General features: G+C 37.3%; 4 protein-coding genes across 6 annotated transcripts; 3 read left to right on the forward strand and 1 right to left on the reverse strand.

The window, feature by feature from the left end:
• Positions 1-763: 763 nt before the first annotated feature.
• LOC127844307 (uncharacterized) lies at positions 764-3625 on the forward strand. Of its 3 annotated transcripts, none has more exons than XM_052374412.1 (2): positions 764-903; positions 1576-3625. In XM_052374412.1, the coding sequence occupies exons 1-2, from the start codon at positions 885-887 to the stop codon at positions 3060-3062; spliced, it is 1506 nt and encodes a 501-aa protein (XP_052230372.1). In that variant the 5' UTR covers positions 764-884; the 3' UTR covers positions 3063-3625. The 3 variants fall into 3 exon arrangements, with proteins under 3 accessions (XP_052230372.1, XP_052230374.1, XP_052230373.1); XM_052374414.1 differs by lacking the exon at positions 764-903 and adding an exon at positions 980-1098; XM_052374413.1 differs by lacking the exon at positions 764-903 and adding an exon at positions 1109-1265.
• An 85-nt stretch (positions 3626-3710) lies between these two features.
• LOC127844306 (uncharacterized) lies at positions 3711-6570 on the reverse strand. Its single transcript, XM_052374410.1, has 2 exons — positions 5993-6570; positions 3711-5055 (listed from the first exon to the last, which is right to left on the reverse strand). The coding sequence occupies exons 1-2, from the start codon at positions 6224-6226 to the stop codon at positions 3754-3756; spliced, it is 1536 nt and encodes a 511-aa protein (XP_052230370.1). The 5' UTR covers positions 6227-6570; the 3' UTR covers positions 3711-3753.
• Positions 6571-9285: 2715 nt separating this feature from the next.
• Positions 9286-10436, forward strand: LOC127846243 (nipped-B-like protein B). Its single transcript, XM_052377412.1, has 3 exons — positions 9286-9730; positions 9895-10092; positions 10402-10436. Exons 1-3 carry the CDS (start codon positions 9286-9288, stop codon positions 10434-10436), a joined length of 678 nt encoding a protein of 225 aa, XP_052233372.1.
• Positions 10437-12509: 2073 nt separating this feature from the next.
• LOC127844316 (uncharacterized) lies at positions 12510-14720 on the forward strand. Its single transcript, XM_052374425.1, has 3 exons — positions 12510-12605; positions 12923-13049; positions 14484-14720. The coding sequence occupies exons 1-3, from the start codon at positions 12558-12560 to the stop codon at positions 14669-14671; spliced, it is 363 nt and encodes a 120-aa protein (XP_052230385.1). The 5' UTR covers positions 12510-12557; the 3' UTR covers positions 14672-14720.
• The last annotated feature ends 1443 nt before the right edge of the window (positions 14721-16163 follow it).

Consider the following 16163-nt stretch of genomic DNA (forward strand, 5'->3'; position numbering starts at 1 on the left):
TATATAATAGTGCGTAAATTTACGAAGTATGGTTTTGTTAAGAAAATATGAATTGACCTCATATTTCGGAAAATTGTTACTAGTGCGTAAATTTACGAAGTAAGATTTGGTTGATAATATATGAATTGATGAAGTATTTCTGAAAAGTTTTACTAGTTCGTAAATTTACGAAGTATGGTATTGCTAAGAATATGAATTTACCAATTATGTCTGAAAATGTTAATCATATATTTCTTTAAAAAAAGAAGTTCATAAATTTATGCCACATGGTGACAAGCAATGAAAAAACTACTGATTTTTCTCCCTTAAAATGTTCGTTAATTTACGAATAATTTCTTAGTTGATGTCAAATGTGTTCTTTTTGCATTAAACATGTTAGTAAATTTACGCACTTTTTTAGGAAATATACAAGTTTGATAATTCCTGTTCATGCATTTTGATTCAAGGTTAAATTTGTGTGCAATAAATGTGAGAAAAAAACACCTGTTTTTCTTCATTTTGCAACGAAAAAAGGGAATATCAAAGGATATTCCCTCATAAAATTCCGATGCGTTTTAATTGATTTACCTTAATAACAATGGGATAAAAATGTTTTATGATGCTAAACGTCGCGTCATTTATTTTTCTCTCGGCTTATAAAGAGAAGTATTAATACAAGAGAGGAGTGCAAACTGTTCACTGAAAGTTAAAGGTTAGTCCCACAGGAAGGCAATGCGCAAATAATCCCGTGTTTATGTGCACCAATAGACCGTTCTATAATCGATAAATTGACCGCCGCCATATTGTCAGTCACGTGACTGTCCGCCATTACACTGCTGCTAACTACTGCAAGTCTGTGATTCCGAAGACCACCAACCAACAAAAAAAAAACAGCCTTTCTTCAAATGTCAGGAGAATATCTTGGTATGTAGTTGCTTGTGATTGCTCAAGGGTTGTGAATCTACCTGTAGATTGTATTTACTGAACTCAACTGTATTGTAAATCGGTTCTATTTTTGGTGCAATTCGCATAACAATGAAAATTGCTTGCAAATGGCCGGCGTCAAAATGATCGTTTGCAGTTCGTTATCTTAATCTTTGGGAAATCGAAAGTCATACGGTTTGTAAAATTCATGCAGTCTGATTTAAACAATTATGAACTACATTATATGAATGTATTACCCGATTTAGAGTTTCAATTTAAATTATAGAAATTAGTTATCAATAACATTAAGTTTACTGTCAATCTGAAAACAACAGACGAATAGCCACAGTACATGTACTGCTGTACGTATGAAAACAGTACTGTAATTAATTATTTATACGCTTAGCCTATATTCTATTTGCTGGATGGAAGTAAATTGTAATGACACTGTACAAATAGCACTTTTCAATGTTGTCAATATCTTGGCAACTTACATGTAGCTGTTGTTTAAAATTGTGTTAGGCTTGAACCCACCACCACATGGAAATAAATATATGGTGTTCACACTTTGTGTATCCTGTCCGCAGTTTCTAACCAAGACAATTAAATATTGTTATCACAATCCTTATTTCAAACAAAGGTGCCTGACATTTTTCAATTTATGTTTTTCAGATTTACCTCCACCTGACGGAGGCAGTTGGAGAAAGAATGACACCAAAAACTGGCCTAAGTTAGCGTATGAAGACCTTGTGGACTATCTGATTTTGTCAAAAGCATACGATGGGAAAATGATGAAATCCTTCAGAGCCTTGTATGGTTATAATTATGTCCAGAATGGCTGGATGGGTGACATTTACTCATGCACATCTAATGGCGTATACTTTTTGAAGTCAACAATATCGCCAAGTCAACCTGGGATTGGAAGAAATGACTATGATGCATGGGTGGCTGTGTCATCTGACTCTACAGTCTTGACGGGTCACTGTACTTGTCCAGCTGGAAAGGGAAGAACATGCAGCCATATATCTGCAATTATATATGCTGTAACAACTGCTTGGACCCATGGCGTTGGAGGTAAAACATGCACTGATGAACAGGTTGCTTGGGGAAAAGGAGCATCAAAAGTGTTATGCCATGACAAACTCTCAGATATTGAGTTCAAAAAGCCCGGTGCATTTGATACACCTACATTGGATAAGCCATCAAAATGTGACTTGCCGTTACCTCCTTTTAGACAGTTGGTTGACCACAGTGATCTACAAAAACATGTTGAATCGTCATCTTCAAAAACAATCTGGGACTGTAAGCAAACACTGTTGTACAAAGTTCTCCATGCACCAGAGAGAACTGCAGGAATGAACAGAACTGAAGTTAATGAGACCAGTCATGGCAACCATAATGTTGACAGTACTAAGCCAGTGTCGGGATCTTTGTCGTGTCCGCAGTGCGATGTCACATTTCAAAAGTATGTGTGCTTAGACAATGAAAAAGTCAAATCAATTCAACAGAAGACAGAAGCACAAAACTCAGACATGTGGATAGACAGTAGAAAGTTTAGGATTACTTCAAGTCGTGTCCATGCTCTACCCAAAACAGGCCGTGCTGATCCCAATAAATTTGTTGTGGGTCAGTTATATAACAGGTTCAAGGGATCCGTAGCTACTAGACATGGGCAAAAGTTTGAACCGGTGGCACGCCAATGGTTTGAAAAAACTTCTGGACAAACTGTTAATCGATGTGGACTTGTAATTTGTCAACAAGAACCTTACATTGCAGCAAGCCCGGACGGATTGATTGACAGTGACACGATTGTGGAAATCAAATGCCCAACAAAACCTCTTTATGATTTAGTCATGTCTGGAAAGTATGATGTGGTGCTAAAGGAGGAAAAGCCATACTTGGACCCCAAAGGGAAAAATGGATATTACACCCAAGTTCAGGTAGCAATGTACTGCACAAAGGCTTCCCTGTGTAAGTTTATTGTGTGGACAAATGAATATCAAATTGTTACAGACGTGCCGTTTGATGAAGAATTCGTCATGCTTTTACTACCGCGAATCAGGAAATTTTACTTCGAGCATTTGCTCGTGCGTTTGTCTGAAGAATTAAGGTCCAACCGATTGCAGTTATCCTCTGAGTACAAGGAACTTTGTAAATGAGCGCCATATTCAAGCTAAAAAATGTGTAACAAAAGTAGTGTTGAAAGACTTGTTGTTTCTAGAAAAAGAAGACACTGAAAACTGTATATTTATCATACTTTATATTTAAAGTGTTCAAGGACTTTATTTGACTGATGGCATGCAGATAACATGAATACACAATAATATCAAATCTGAAAATTAACATTATATTTTCTTATTCTTGTATATATAATACCTCATTAATGAAAGACACAGTCATCAATATAATAGTAATAGTATCAATATGAGATGCGTTCTGAGAAAATGGGGCTTAATGCATGTGGGTAAAGTGTCATCCCAGATTAGCCTGTGCAGTCCACACAGGCTAATCAGGGACAACACTGACCGTTTTTATGGTATTTTTTGTTGAAAGGAAGTCTCTTCTACACGCAAATCCAGTGAAGGTGGTCACTGATTAGACTGTGCGGACTGCACAGGCTTATCTGGAACAGCACTTTAGGCACATGCATTAAGCCCTGTTTTCTCAGAACACAACTCATATGTTAGAAAATATTTACATTTAAATAAAAGCTTACACTTTATTGCATGTGTTTTTTTAATGTTGAAATGAGTGCACAATGAAGCCTTTAAACCAGTATTGTTAAGACTTAAGAGAATACGCGTTAAAGGGCACTGGTTTATGGCTAGTACATCTAACAATACAAGACAATCATGCTTGCTCACAATCATCTGGTTGTCTTATTAAAGAGTCGTGCATGTTGCACAGGCAAGCTACAACCCTCAAAACTTTGTCAAGGTTGTGTGACTTTAATGATTTAATTTGCAATGTTGTGTTTAGAAGTCTGTAGGATTTCATCCTCATTATCGCTCGCTCAACATGTATTCTAACAGAAGCTATCCTCCTGGAATCGATTGTCTCTTGCTCTGATAGCTGTGACCTTCCTTTCATGAAAGCTGGTATATTGAGTTTCACGCGCCTTGCACAGAGCTCTTCCCCAATGGTAAAGCCTCTATCTGCCATAACTTCGTCACCAGGCAGAAGATAATTTAAAAAACCACTGGACTTAGTAATGAAATTGTCACTGGCTCTGCCACCATATAATGGGGAAATGAACATTATGAATCCATTAGGTGCGATAGCAACCAAAAACTTTGCTGTGTTGTGGGACTTGTAAGTGCTCCACGTCTGCGCACGAGCCTTCAAGGAAAACGGTCTCTGAATAAAAATCTCAGAACAATCTATAATGCAAGTCGTGCGCGGGTATGTCTCATCAAAGGATCCTGGCAGGGTCCTTCTAATGGTTTCACGTGGTAACCAGCATACACAGTCACTCAAATTATCTGCCATTATAGTCATCCACGACTTAAACATTTTACTTGCTAGTGGAGTTGACACTCCAAACCTTGTTGCAATGTCCTTAAACGACAAACCAAGACGTAGACGAATGAGAACTGCAAGAATTTGATCGCCAACATTCAGTTTGTATTGCAACTTATTTGCAAATGGAGTCAAAGCACTAACAAGGGAAAGTAACACACTCAAAGTCAGACCTGTATAAAATCTGGCATCACTGTCATTTGATATTGTACCAACATTAAATTCCGTTGTTGTGTGTTGTGTTCCTGTTGATCGCGTTGACTTCAGGTATGAGTAGGCATGGTCCAAAACTACCAAATCTTGAGTTTGCGTACTTGTTTCAACAAATCGTTTCTTGCACAGCTCTGGTTGTGAATGGCAACACACATACACAACAGAACATTTCTCAGCAGTTGAAGACTCTGTGGTACTTTGATTAGCAGCAGCGCAAACTTCTGTTTCGGGTGCTAGCTCATCGATGTCATTCAAAATAGCTTCATCCACAATGTTTTCTTTGAATTTTGGCACCAATGGTTTTCGTTTGAGTGGTGTCCGTGCCCGGGTTCTCGGTGTGAATGGCATGTAACCCATGTTAACAACTGGAACTGGATTCTGCTTTGTTGGTCTTCCATCGAGGAAATGCAATGAGCATACCTGAAAAACAATTATGAATAATAGTGATAATAATTGTAAAAATTAAAAATAAAACAATAAGGGTAAAAAAAAATAAGGAAAACATAAACTATGTTTATTAGACAAAAAGACAATGACAAAATGCTTGGACATTTTAACTTATAAAGCCTAAAACTATATATATATATATATATATATATATATATATATATATATATATATATATATATATATATATATATATATATATATATATATATATATATATATATATATATATATATATATGTGTGTGTGTGTGTGTGTGTGTGTGTGTGTGTGTGTGTGTGTGTGTGTGTGTGTGTGTGTATTGTTGTATTTTAAAAATGTAGATGTTAATGGAACATATGGTCTTAATTAAAGACCATTTGGGTGAAACAATGAAAAGAATATAATTACTGAAACTAATCAAACATACAGGGTTTTGTTAAGGATGAAGGTTGTTTCTTTTTAAATTGTAGTATATTGCAAATGTGTTGTATGATGTTTAAAGAGGGTCTTGATTTTTGAAATCCATAATAACCTTTAATTTATCAATTAAGGCCTACATGGAGAACTGCTGGGGATTATGTTGATACAAAGTTGATTTTAATCGGGGGAGGGCTATCTCTTATCTGAAGGCATACAATCCCTGCCATAATCAATATGAGATATCTCCACATGATAACACACAAATAGCCATAAACTACGTGTCAGATATGTATGGATTAATACACAACACTGGTCACTGGTGTCTATTTGAGATACATGTATTCTTTGGTTTGTTGTTAATTGTAACAATGATATACATATGATTTTAATTGCCGTATCAATTTTCTGTAAACAGTAATTTGTTTTGGTTAAATATCATTATAAGAAAGTTCACATACTTCTGTTTTTGAAGTTTGAACATAATATTCTAATTAAAAAAACAACATACCAATGATACGGATGATGGTTTGAAGTCCTTTCTATTGATTGATTTGATCCAGGCCATTCTCATATCTTCATCCTTTGGAATGCAATGAAATCTAAACGGCTTTAAACATGGACAGTCTTTGTGTTGCATTTTATGTTCTTCGCAGACAGCATTAGTCCATTGATAGAGTGTCTTTTGGTTGTTGTTACAACCCACAACAACGCATTGTTTTCCATTACTTCGTTCGAACGGCATTTTCACAGATTCCACAACACTCACACACAATAAATAAACACTCGTGAAGAAATACGTACATTAATTTACATGATTTTAAAACACTATTTCAAACGCCAAATAAATTTCTCAATTCTTCTGGATCTTGGATATTTTGGCCGCCACGTAAGTTTACAACACCTTCATTGCTAATTTGTTACACTTTTAGATGCAAACAGAAAGTTCAGAGAAAAATATAATTTTCTTTAACGGATGATTCCTACGTGATAATTGGCGATAATTATGCCGACTTTGATTTCAAACTGAACGGCTTTTAATTAAAAAAAAGTGAAACATCAATTACTCATGGAAAAAAATTGTGACTAACGAACAATTCATATGCGATAATTTGCGATAATTTTGCCGACTTTGATTATTAAATAAACGGCTTTTAAGTAGACTAATAAAAAAAAGTACAAGCCAGAACAAGAACAAGAATAAAACGTTTATTTCACCAAAGTATACAAAATATAAAAATACGGGCGATATAATAAAGCACAAATATTTAGTAAATGATAAAACTATCGGAAATATTAACAAATGGGAAAAAACAAATATGATTTTTTGATGCGGCATTTTGGGGAAAGCCTTATCGGTAAACGGCCTTTCTGGTTGTTCAGCAGTAGTGTAATGGCGGACGCGGAGAGTATTCAGGGGAGATAATTGGGTAATGACTGATTTATAGAACGGTCTATATCATTCAATAAACTGCTCATTAAGGGCAACTTTCTTTGGAACTTATCTTGGCCTATAATTCGCAAATTGTACACGTACGTTGAGATGAATTCAGTTGAAGGCACTGATTTTACATTCAACGTGTCCCGTTGACGCATTACTCTACATATGGTCCGTGCTCTGTAAAAAGGGGGTTTAATCCATGTGCGTAAAGTAGCGTCCACTATTAGCCTGTGTAGTCCGCACAGGCTAATCAGGGACTACATTGTGTGCCTAAAATAGACTTTTGTTAAGGAGGCACTTTCTTTAAACGAACAATATCATAAAATCGGAAAATATCGTCCCTAATTAGCCTGTGCGGACTGCCTAGGCTAATCTGGGACGACACTTTACGCACATGCATTTAACCCACTTTTGACAGAGTACGGCTCATATTTATGCTGAACTATATGGAATGACAACATACATGTATATTGATAGCATTCTTTTAAAATTGTAAAAATACACCATGGTATAAAAAACGGCAATACTTATACCATACGCACAAATGATTTATACATGCAGTAAAGTGTAAAGTAAAATGGTGTTGATACTTTGTTACATGTGCACAACTTTAATGTTACTCCAACAATAGCTTCATCACTTCGTGTTCATATAATAGAAACAGTACCAATTTAATTTTGTAATAACAATATTGAATAAGTCATATAACCTACATCAATATTAATAATGAATAATGGCTTTTAGAAGAAAGAATTTGTGGTTACAACGAATGAAGGGAAAGACAGAAACAAATATCAACAATTAAAGGATAAGTATTTTCCCTCATGAATCATTACGTCATTTTTGTAGGTTGAGAAATAAATGATATATTTATAAAGACATCAATAATAAAATTAAATCACAAAAATAATGCTAAAAAACACCCGGATTACTATAATAGTTTCGAGCCATCAATAACCAGACTAGTATCTTAAATACAGACAAGATAAGTGTAAGTAAACTTTTTTGTAATACTGACAGATGCTTCAAATATTCATTTGATTAATCTCCTAGTACCGACAGTACGAATTAATGACGTTTTTTTCAGATCAGATGTGAAATATATCCTGTATAAAAATACCGTTTACTTTAGACAAAACAGCATGGTATCAATAAAGCAAATCGCAGATATGTTGACAGTATTATAAAATATGCAGGAACGAACTCCCCGAAATACAATTTTCTCCGCACCATGTACCTAGATTTATTTAAAAGAGTCCCATACATATTATTCGAGTATGTGTATCAAGTTGAAGTGAAATTTACAATGGAATATGAATAATTAACAAAACGATCATTGCCCAGATAAAGTGTCATAAGTTCAATCCTATAAAATAGAAATATCAACCTTATTTAGATAGATTCTCATTATATGAATTTTGCAGACGATAATGCAATTTATCAAACCTTTAAGTGCACTAATTATTGGGCAGATTTAGAAGCCAGATATAAAAGAACATTTTAACAAAAATGTCTCAGCAGTATGTCCATAATTATTAGTGAATTCCAGAGCTGATTGCAAACTCGTTATTTGGTTTTAAAGAATTCCGTAGACATCCAGACTCCACAATGCAGTTTTTGCACGCGTTTTCCTCGATCTACGAGCATTATTCATTCGATCCTTCATTCCGTCCGATTTGTCGAGCGCACTAATTCATATTGGTATATGGTGAATATTCATATAAATGTACGGTCTTTAGTACCAACATCTTGAAACTGCGTTGTCAAGTATGTTTGAGGTTCTGCAACTTTGACACGCGAAAGGACATTGTCCAGAGACGCGTGAACCATAGTAGTAGATTTTATTTCATTGCGTCAGATTTTGTATTTGAACTGTGAACACTTAATGAATATTATTACAAACACACCTTTGACGAAGAATCCGCAAGCGAATTCTGTTTAAAAGAATAATATCATATTATTTTAACAAATTTAAGATTTACTTTTCGTGATATGAGTTTTCGCACAATAAATAAAAAAATGTTGATGGCGGAAGTGATAATTTTTTTTTAAATAGCGACTACAACGACCGCAGTCGACTGACCACACAGTCATGCGACCACAGTCGCGGCAAATTTCTCCGTGAACGCGACAATTTGTCAGTTGGCGGCCGACAACCGTCGGTCGACCGCACAGTCGCGCGACTACAGTCGTGTTTTGTAGTTTTTTATTAAACCGGACCCAGGTAGAACAACGTCCAAAAGTTGACGGCCAAAAAATAAAGCGGTCTCCAGTCAGGCTAAGCGTTTGGCACTCGTATCCAGATGGGAGGCTATGGGTAAGACTGGGGAAGCGCGGTGGCGTTTCAGCGGGAATGCGAGGAGATGATCGCGAAACAGGCCGAGAGGGCTAAGAAACAGCGGAAAATAATCGAAAACAGGAGGGCGGAACAACACAAGGCAAATGCTGACAGGAGGATGGAGGAAAGGGATGTAGAGCGGGTAGAGGAAAGGGATGCAGAGCGGGTAGAGGAAAGGGATGCAGAGCGGGTAGAGGAAAGGGATGCAGAGCGGGTAGAGGAAAGGGATGCAGAGCGGGTAGAGGAAAGGGATGCAGAGCGGGTAGAGGAAAGGGATGCAGAGCGGGTAGAGGAAAGGGATGCAGAGCGGGTAGAGGAAAGGGATGCAGAGCGGGTAGAGGAAAGGAATGCAGAGCGGGTAGAGGAAAGGGATGTAGTGCGGGTAGAGGAAAGGGATGCAGAGCGGGTAGAGGAAAGGGATGCAGAGCGGGTAGAGGAAAGGGATGCAGAGCGGGTAGAGGAAAGAGCGGGTAGAGGAAAGGGATGCAGAGCGGGTAGAGGAAAGGGATGCAAAGCGGGTAGAGGAAAGGGATGCAGAGCGGGTAGAGGAAAGGGATGCAGAGCGGGTAGAGGAAAGGGATGCAGAGCGGGTAGAGGAAAGGGATGTAGAGCGGGTAGAAGGAAAGGGATGCAGAGCGGGTAGAGGAAAGGGATGCAGAGCGGGTAGAGGAAAGGGATGTAGTGCGGGTAGAGGAAAGGGATGCAGAGCGGGTAGAGGAAAGGGATGCAGAGCGGGTAGAGGAAAGGGATGCAGAGCGGGTAGAGGAAAGGGATGCAGAGCGGGTAGAGGAAAGGGATGTAGTGCGGGTAGAAGAAAAGGGATGCAGAGCGGGTAGAGGAAAGGGATGCAGAGCGGGTAGAGGAAAGAGATGTAGTGCGGGTAGAGGAAAGGGATGCAGAGCTTGGTATGCATGCAATATGGCCTCAACATTATTATTATGCGTAATGATTTGTATTTATTTTGTTAATCTGAATCCGTCAAATATTAAGTAATTAAAGCTTAAAATATTTGGGTCTAATAGACGGAATCGAACATGTATAAACATATAAAAATGCTGCGTAAAAAAAACTAGTTAATAACAACTAAATGTTTTTAGCGCCGAAATTAAACAAAAATGCATCCCTTGTGTTTCATTTTCAGACATGACACATGAAAAACGCCGCGCTAAACATTAGGAATCGCGCCAACAGCGCTATGCTTTGAAGGTGAATATAAGCGGCTCAGAGAATATAATTTAACATTCACGAATTAAGGACAGCACTTACTGCACGAGTTAACGACAGCACTTACTGCAAATATAATGAAAATGCTGAAAGTTTAACCCATTTTTGCCTGCAAAATTCGATCAGTTTATTTCAAAATTAAGGATGTTCAGTATATTTATTTCTATAATTAGAATATTAACAGAAAATCCTTTAAGCAAACAGCGCAGACCCAGATGAGACGCCGCATCATGCGGCGTCTCATCTGGGTCTACGTTGTTTGCAAAGGCCTTTTTTCTAGACGCTAGGCATAAATGGGTTAAAAGACTTAATGAAAGGAAAACCGAAAATAAAATAACATTTAGGAAAATAGAGTACACACATTAATCGAGCGTGCAATAAACGTTTGGTCGACTTGCTTCGTTATCACTCCTCAAGACGACAAAGTTTACTTCATGTACATTGCGTTATTTTGGCATGTTTTGAAGTCTTACATTAAAAGCTTTTAATTGATAAATGTATGAATCGGAACGAAAGAGTTCAATTATAAAACACAAATTATATTAAATAAAGAAGAGTAGTAAACCACAACTGGGCTCGATCCACTGACTTTTGAAGTACAAGTCTAGCCCTTAAACCCATCGTCCATCCGTGCTGACATTCTAATTGATGTATTGTATACTTTATATAAGCAATCCTTGTAATGTCAAAAAATATGTAGATAATAAACGAACTTTCAAAATTTAACAATCGTTTTGCATTTGTAACTGGCAGGGTTTTTTTAATCGTCAAAAGATACATATAATGGATATTTTAGATCGTGGTAAATGTTCAGTATTACTGTGTCCATGGATAAAAACTTAACTACAATGAAAATTTGCAAAGCTGATTTGTTTTCAATATTGTCAATGTATCAAAATGTGAAAAGGTCTCTTTAAAGCTAACGTAAAACGACAACCGGTAAAACTTAGCGAAACTGATTTTAGATTTTAAAAATTCACGGTCGTTAATGACGGGCGCCACCTCTTTTTTGAGATGCTTTAATAAACGAGCCAATGCTACTTCCAAGGTGGCGCGCAGACCCAGATGTTTTTAAATTTCATGGGTAATTATATAGAGTATTAGGTTTTATATGTTTTAGCATATATCGCATTATTTTTAAAATCGGGTAATATAGTGCGATTCAGCGAATATTGATTCATCATTTTTTTTACAGAAGAAATACATTCTCAACACATTTAAAAACGTGAGAACTTTTATAAGTTGTGGCATGATGGAGTTTTAAAAATCATTTCGATGAGTTTTAAATGGCCGTTGAATTTTAAAAGTCTTTGTACTGATTTTATTTCCATGGTCTTCGATAAGAAAAAAACATTTATATGAAAAAATCCCATTGGAAAACAAAAAGTCCAATTCGAAAATGAAACAATGCTATGACAAAGTCTATCTTTGAACAAAAAATACTGAAATAAATTTAAATATTATATAAAAACCATATAAAAATAATCACAAAGAAACATTTTATCGCAAACATCATCTAAAATATCAATATCTTTAAGGCAAGAGGAACTTAAGCTTGCGAAATTCTGGTTTCGCAAAGTTTTCCCGGTGGCCGTTATAATTTTAACGTATCATAACTTAATTAGCCGGTCTGGCGTTTTGGTGGGTTTCAAAGTTGCCAAAAAGCGTGCACCCCGAAAAAGCAAGTACGTTCGTTTGTCGTTTAGAGGGAGGGTGCGATCGTTCTAGCGCCTTGTCGTGTTGGAAGCCTCAAACCTGTCACTACGCCAGGTCGATGAACAAGAAATCAGCTACCATAAAAATCAGCCACCTTATGAACGCGTGCTTTATTTATCTGTCAGTTTTACAAGATTGTACAAAACATCACACACATTGTCGAAGAACCGAACGGCGTATGACTGACAAAATTGATATCTTTTACACGATTGTAACTTACTTCTTTGATAAGTTAATAAGGACGCGAGCTAAAAACTAAAGGATTGGTGAAGCGATAAGGCGCTGCGGTGTTCTGCTATAAAGAGAACGAACGCATTGAGGTAGGGTTCAAACAAGACAAGTTGTGAAAGCAACAACATGCTATCCTGCGTGACTTTGATTGCCATAGCTGTGGGGCTTACTGAGGTATGTAAGTCGACTTCAGTACAGTTTGTTTAAAGACACCTGCTCTCAATTTTGCAAAATGAAAAATAAAAACAGATATTAAAAAATGAATGCGTATTAAATTCCAACACCAGCATTACTCCCCCTACTAATAAAAATATATGTTCGTTTATTGATATTCATTAATCGAAGTCTTAAAATTATAACGCGCTTGTAAGTCTTGAGAATTTTTTTTACAGAAACGGCTGTTTCGGACAAGGTACTCAGTGTGATTTTTTATCATGACCTACTTGTATATGTACGTGCATATGCATTAACAATTGTATGTATGTTCACAGGCCACCTTTTGTACGGTCAAAAGCGAATGCGCGGCCAACGAATGCTGCTATATCCGACCGCAGTACCTCATCATGAGCAAACGGCAGATGGTACTTCCTGGACAGCCATTATGGACACCCGAACCCGGTGGGTTGAGTTGTCTGGGTAAATATGTGTAATTCAATGTTAAACGGTTCGGACTGCCGGATTGCGGTCGATAGATGTATAGACGCTATCTGGATAGAACGTTTTAAGTTAAGTTCTGCGCAATCGGCTATTTGCTCACATCTTTTAGCATAAGCCACAGAGTGATGATGTAAGCTCTAGTTAAAGATACATATTAAGTTAAGAAAATTCTTTGAAATTCATTTCTCTTATTTTGTTATTTAACACCGAACATGTTCCGTGCGAACACAACACCGATCAGTGTGTTTCATATACGGATTGTAGCAAACCCTCAGATTATTGCATGATTTAATAAGACTTACTCCGGAAGTGACTAGATCACCAAAGGCCCCACTTATATCTAGGATCATGCATAGCTGACACATTTGCAATCCTTTCTTAACCCATTTATACCTAGTGGACTCTCCCATCCTTCTAAATTGAATCAATTTATTTCCAAAATTAGGGATGTCTAGTATATTTATTTCTATATTTAGAATATTTCTTACAGAAATTCCTTTAAGCAAACAGTGTAGACCCTGAAAAGAAGCCGCATCATGCGGCGTCTCATCTGGGTCTACGCTGTTTGCCAAGGCTTTTTTTCTAGACGCTAGGGATAAATGGGTTCATCAGTATCATCCGTTAGTATTTGAATGAAACTACTGGTTCCCACATACATACATGTTTTTTTTCTCACTAGGTTGTATAGATCCGGTAATACCTATTCACAGGCAAGTCCATAAAAACGGACTCACAGAGCCTTTGATATTGTTTGCTGAGAGTTTTGCTGGGAGTTCATATGCACCCCTTCGTAAAGACAATCGCAGTCATCTGCAGATGATCAGTGAGCATCCCTTAACAGACTTCGTTCGTGACCAATTAAGGAAAGCGATGAAAAAACTTAATAACACATTTAATTTACCTAAATGGCACTATACGGACATTATTCTTTGAACGAAACCTTTAAAAACAAGACAATGTTTCAAAACACCTTTCTTATTGATATTTTATCGCGAAATTTGGAACAGTGTAAATATTCGAAAATTGTTATCGACCTAGGCTACATCACAAATAACAATGTGAACAAGATTGGTGCACTGCAACCTAATCGATAGCGCCACTCTGCGTCGGCAACACTGCAACAGTTTTCTATTATGGGGGATAGAGCGTACGGAATAATAACAAAGTAAATAAAAAGCATTGATTTCTTGCTTTAATTGTACTATATTTGCATGTGTTTGTGCTTGATACAGGTAAACGTTGATAAGTTTTTGCAGTATCAGTGTCCCTTAGCCCTTACAGTGGTAATAAAATTTTGCACCTTAGGAAAATAGACAGCGCATTGCAACTCTCAGCAACCTTTGAAATATAAAACTGAGAGTCGAATTATTGCAACTATATTGCAACTATTCACAGGCTTGTGCGAGACCTACAGGAACCCTGGCGGCCCCTGCCGTCTCATTTTGAACGGACATTGCGGCTGCTCTTCCGGTTACTCGTGCCAGTGGGTGCCCGAGCCGAGCACGACTGCGTCTGCGGGCCGACGCTCCATGATCTACCACCCCGGACCAGGCTCATATCAGTGTGCCGCCGACAACCCTTGAATGCGCCGATTACCAAAATGTGCATATAGTATTAAACGCGTTCAATGAATTTAAATGGTTTCTCTAATTGCTTACGAATAACGCTCATCCCGTTTAGCCATATATTGCGTCCCAATAAATGCTTACTAATACTTTTCAGGTCCTCCCAAGGTCAATATGACAGCCTCAGCATATCCCTCCCCCCTTTGCATGAAAGTCCGTAAAGAAATTCCAAGGCCTTAATTCAGTTTTGGAACGGTTAAGACTGATACTAACTCATCTGTAGCGGACCCAGAGAAGCCCACAAATAACTGTGAACGAACCACAGGTGAAGACACAGTGGCTTCAGGTGTAACAGAGGTCACAGCAAAAAAGGTCAGAGATGAACCAGAGGTCACAGAGGAAAGAGAGGTCACAGGTGAACCAGGGGTCACAGACACTGCAGTGGAGCCGAGTGGAAAAGTTTCTCCACGTACAAAACGTCAGAAAATGGATAAGGGTGTAACTACAAAGGAGAAAAAGGAAACAGAGCAGACGAAAGAAACGGAGGAAAAGACAAAACCAGAGGAGATAAGGGAGGCAACACGGCAAAGTGGGATACCAGTGATGGTCCACGGCCAAAAGGAAGACCCCTTTATCTTCTGCACCAAGGATGACCCCATATGGCCACCTATTAAGTAAGTTGTTATGTATACTGTAACTCCAATATAAAGCAGATGACAGGGCAAAAGCCAAAAACCCAAAGGATAAATGGGAAGTGTTTTTAATTTCTTGCTCACTTATTTCCAAGTTGTGTTTTAAATTGCCAAATACATACATTTAAAAATGACCGCATATGGCCACCTATTAAGCTGGTAGAATAATACTATTCTAAATAAGACAATCTTCTGGTATAAGTGGTTGTCAAGATCTGAGATTCAGGCATGTTTCATGCAATTTATCTTGTGAAATGAACAATTGAAGTTCATAGATAGTCTGTGTATTATCAATTCTTGGTCACAAACTGAATTTATAAATGGTTACAATTTTTAGCTCGACTATTATATATGAAATATACAGTAGAGCTATCCTACTCATCCCGGCGTCGGCGTGTGCGTGAGCGTTGGAATGTTAAAGTTTGCGTACCACCTCAAATATTTCCTATGTTCCTTGACATATTGCTTTTATATTTTGCATTCTTCTTTACCAACATGACCCCAACCTATTAACATGAGCAGACAACTGTATCAAGCATTTTGTAAGAATCATGGCCCTTTTGTCACTAAGAATATGCATATTCTTGATAAATCTATGTTAAAGTTTGCGTACCACCTCAATTATTTCCTATACCCTTTGACAAATTGCTTTTATATTTTGCATACTTCTTAACCAACATGACTCCAATCTATAAACAAGAGCAGACAACTATATCAAGCATTTTGTAAGAATTATGGCACTTTTTTACTAAGAATATGAATATTATTGATAAATCTATGTTAAAGTTTGCATACCACCTCAAATATTTTCTATGTCC

Source organism: Dreissena polymorpha, chromosome 9, assembly GCF_020536995.1.
Source record: "Dreissena polymorpha isolate Duluth1 chromosome 9, UMN_Dpol_1.0, whole genome shotgun sequence".
NCBI lineage: Eukaryota > Metazoa > Mollusca > Bivalvia > Myida > Dreissenidae > Dreissena > Dreissena polymorpha.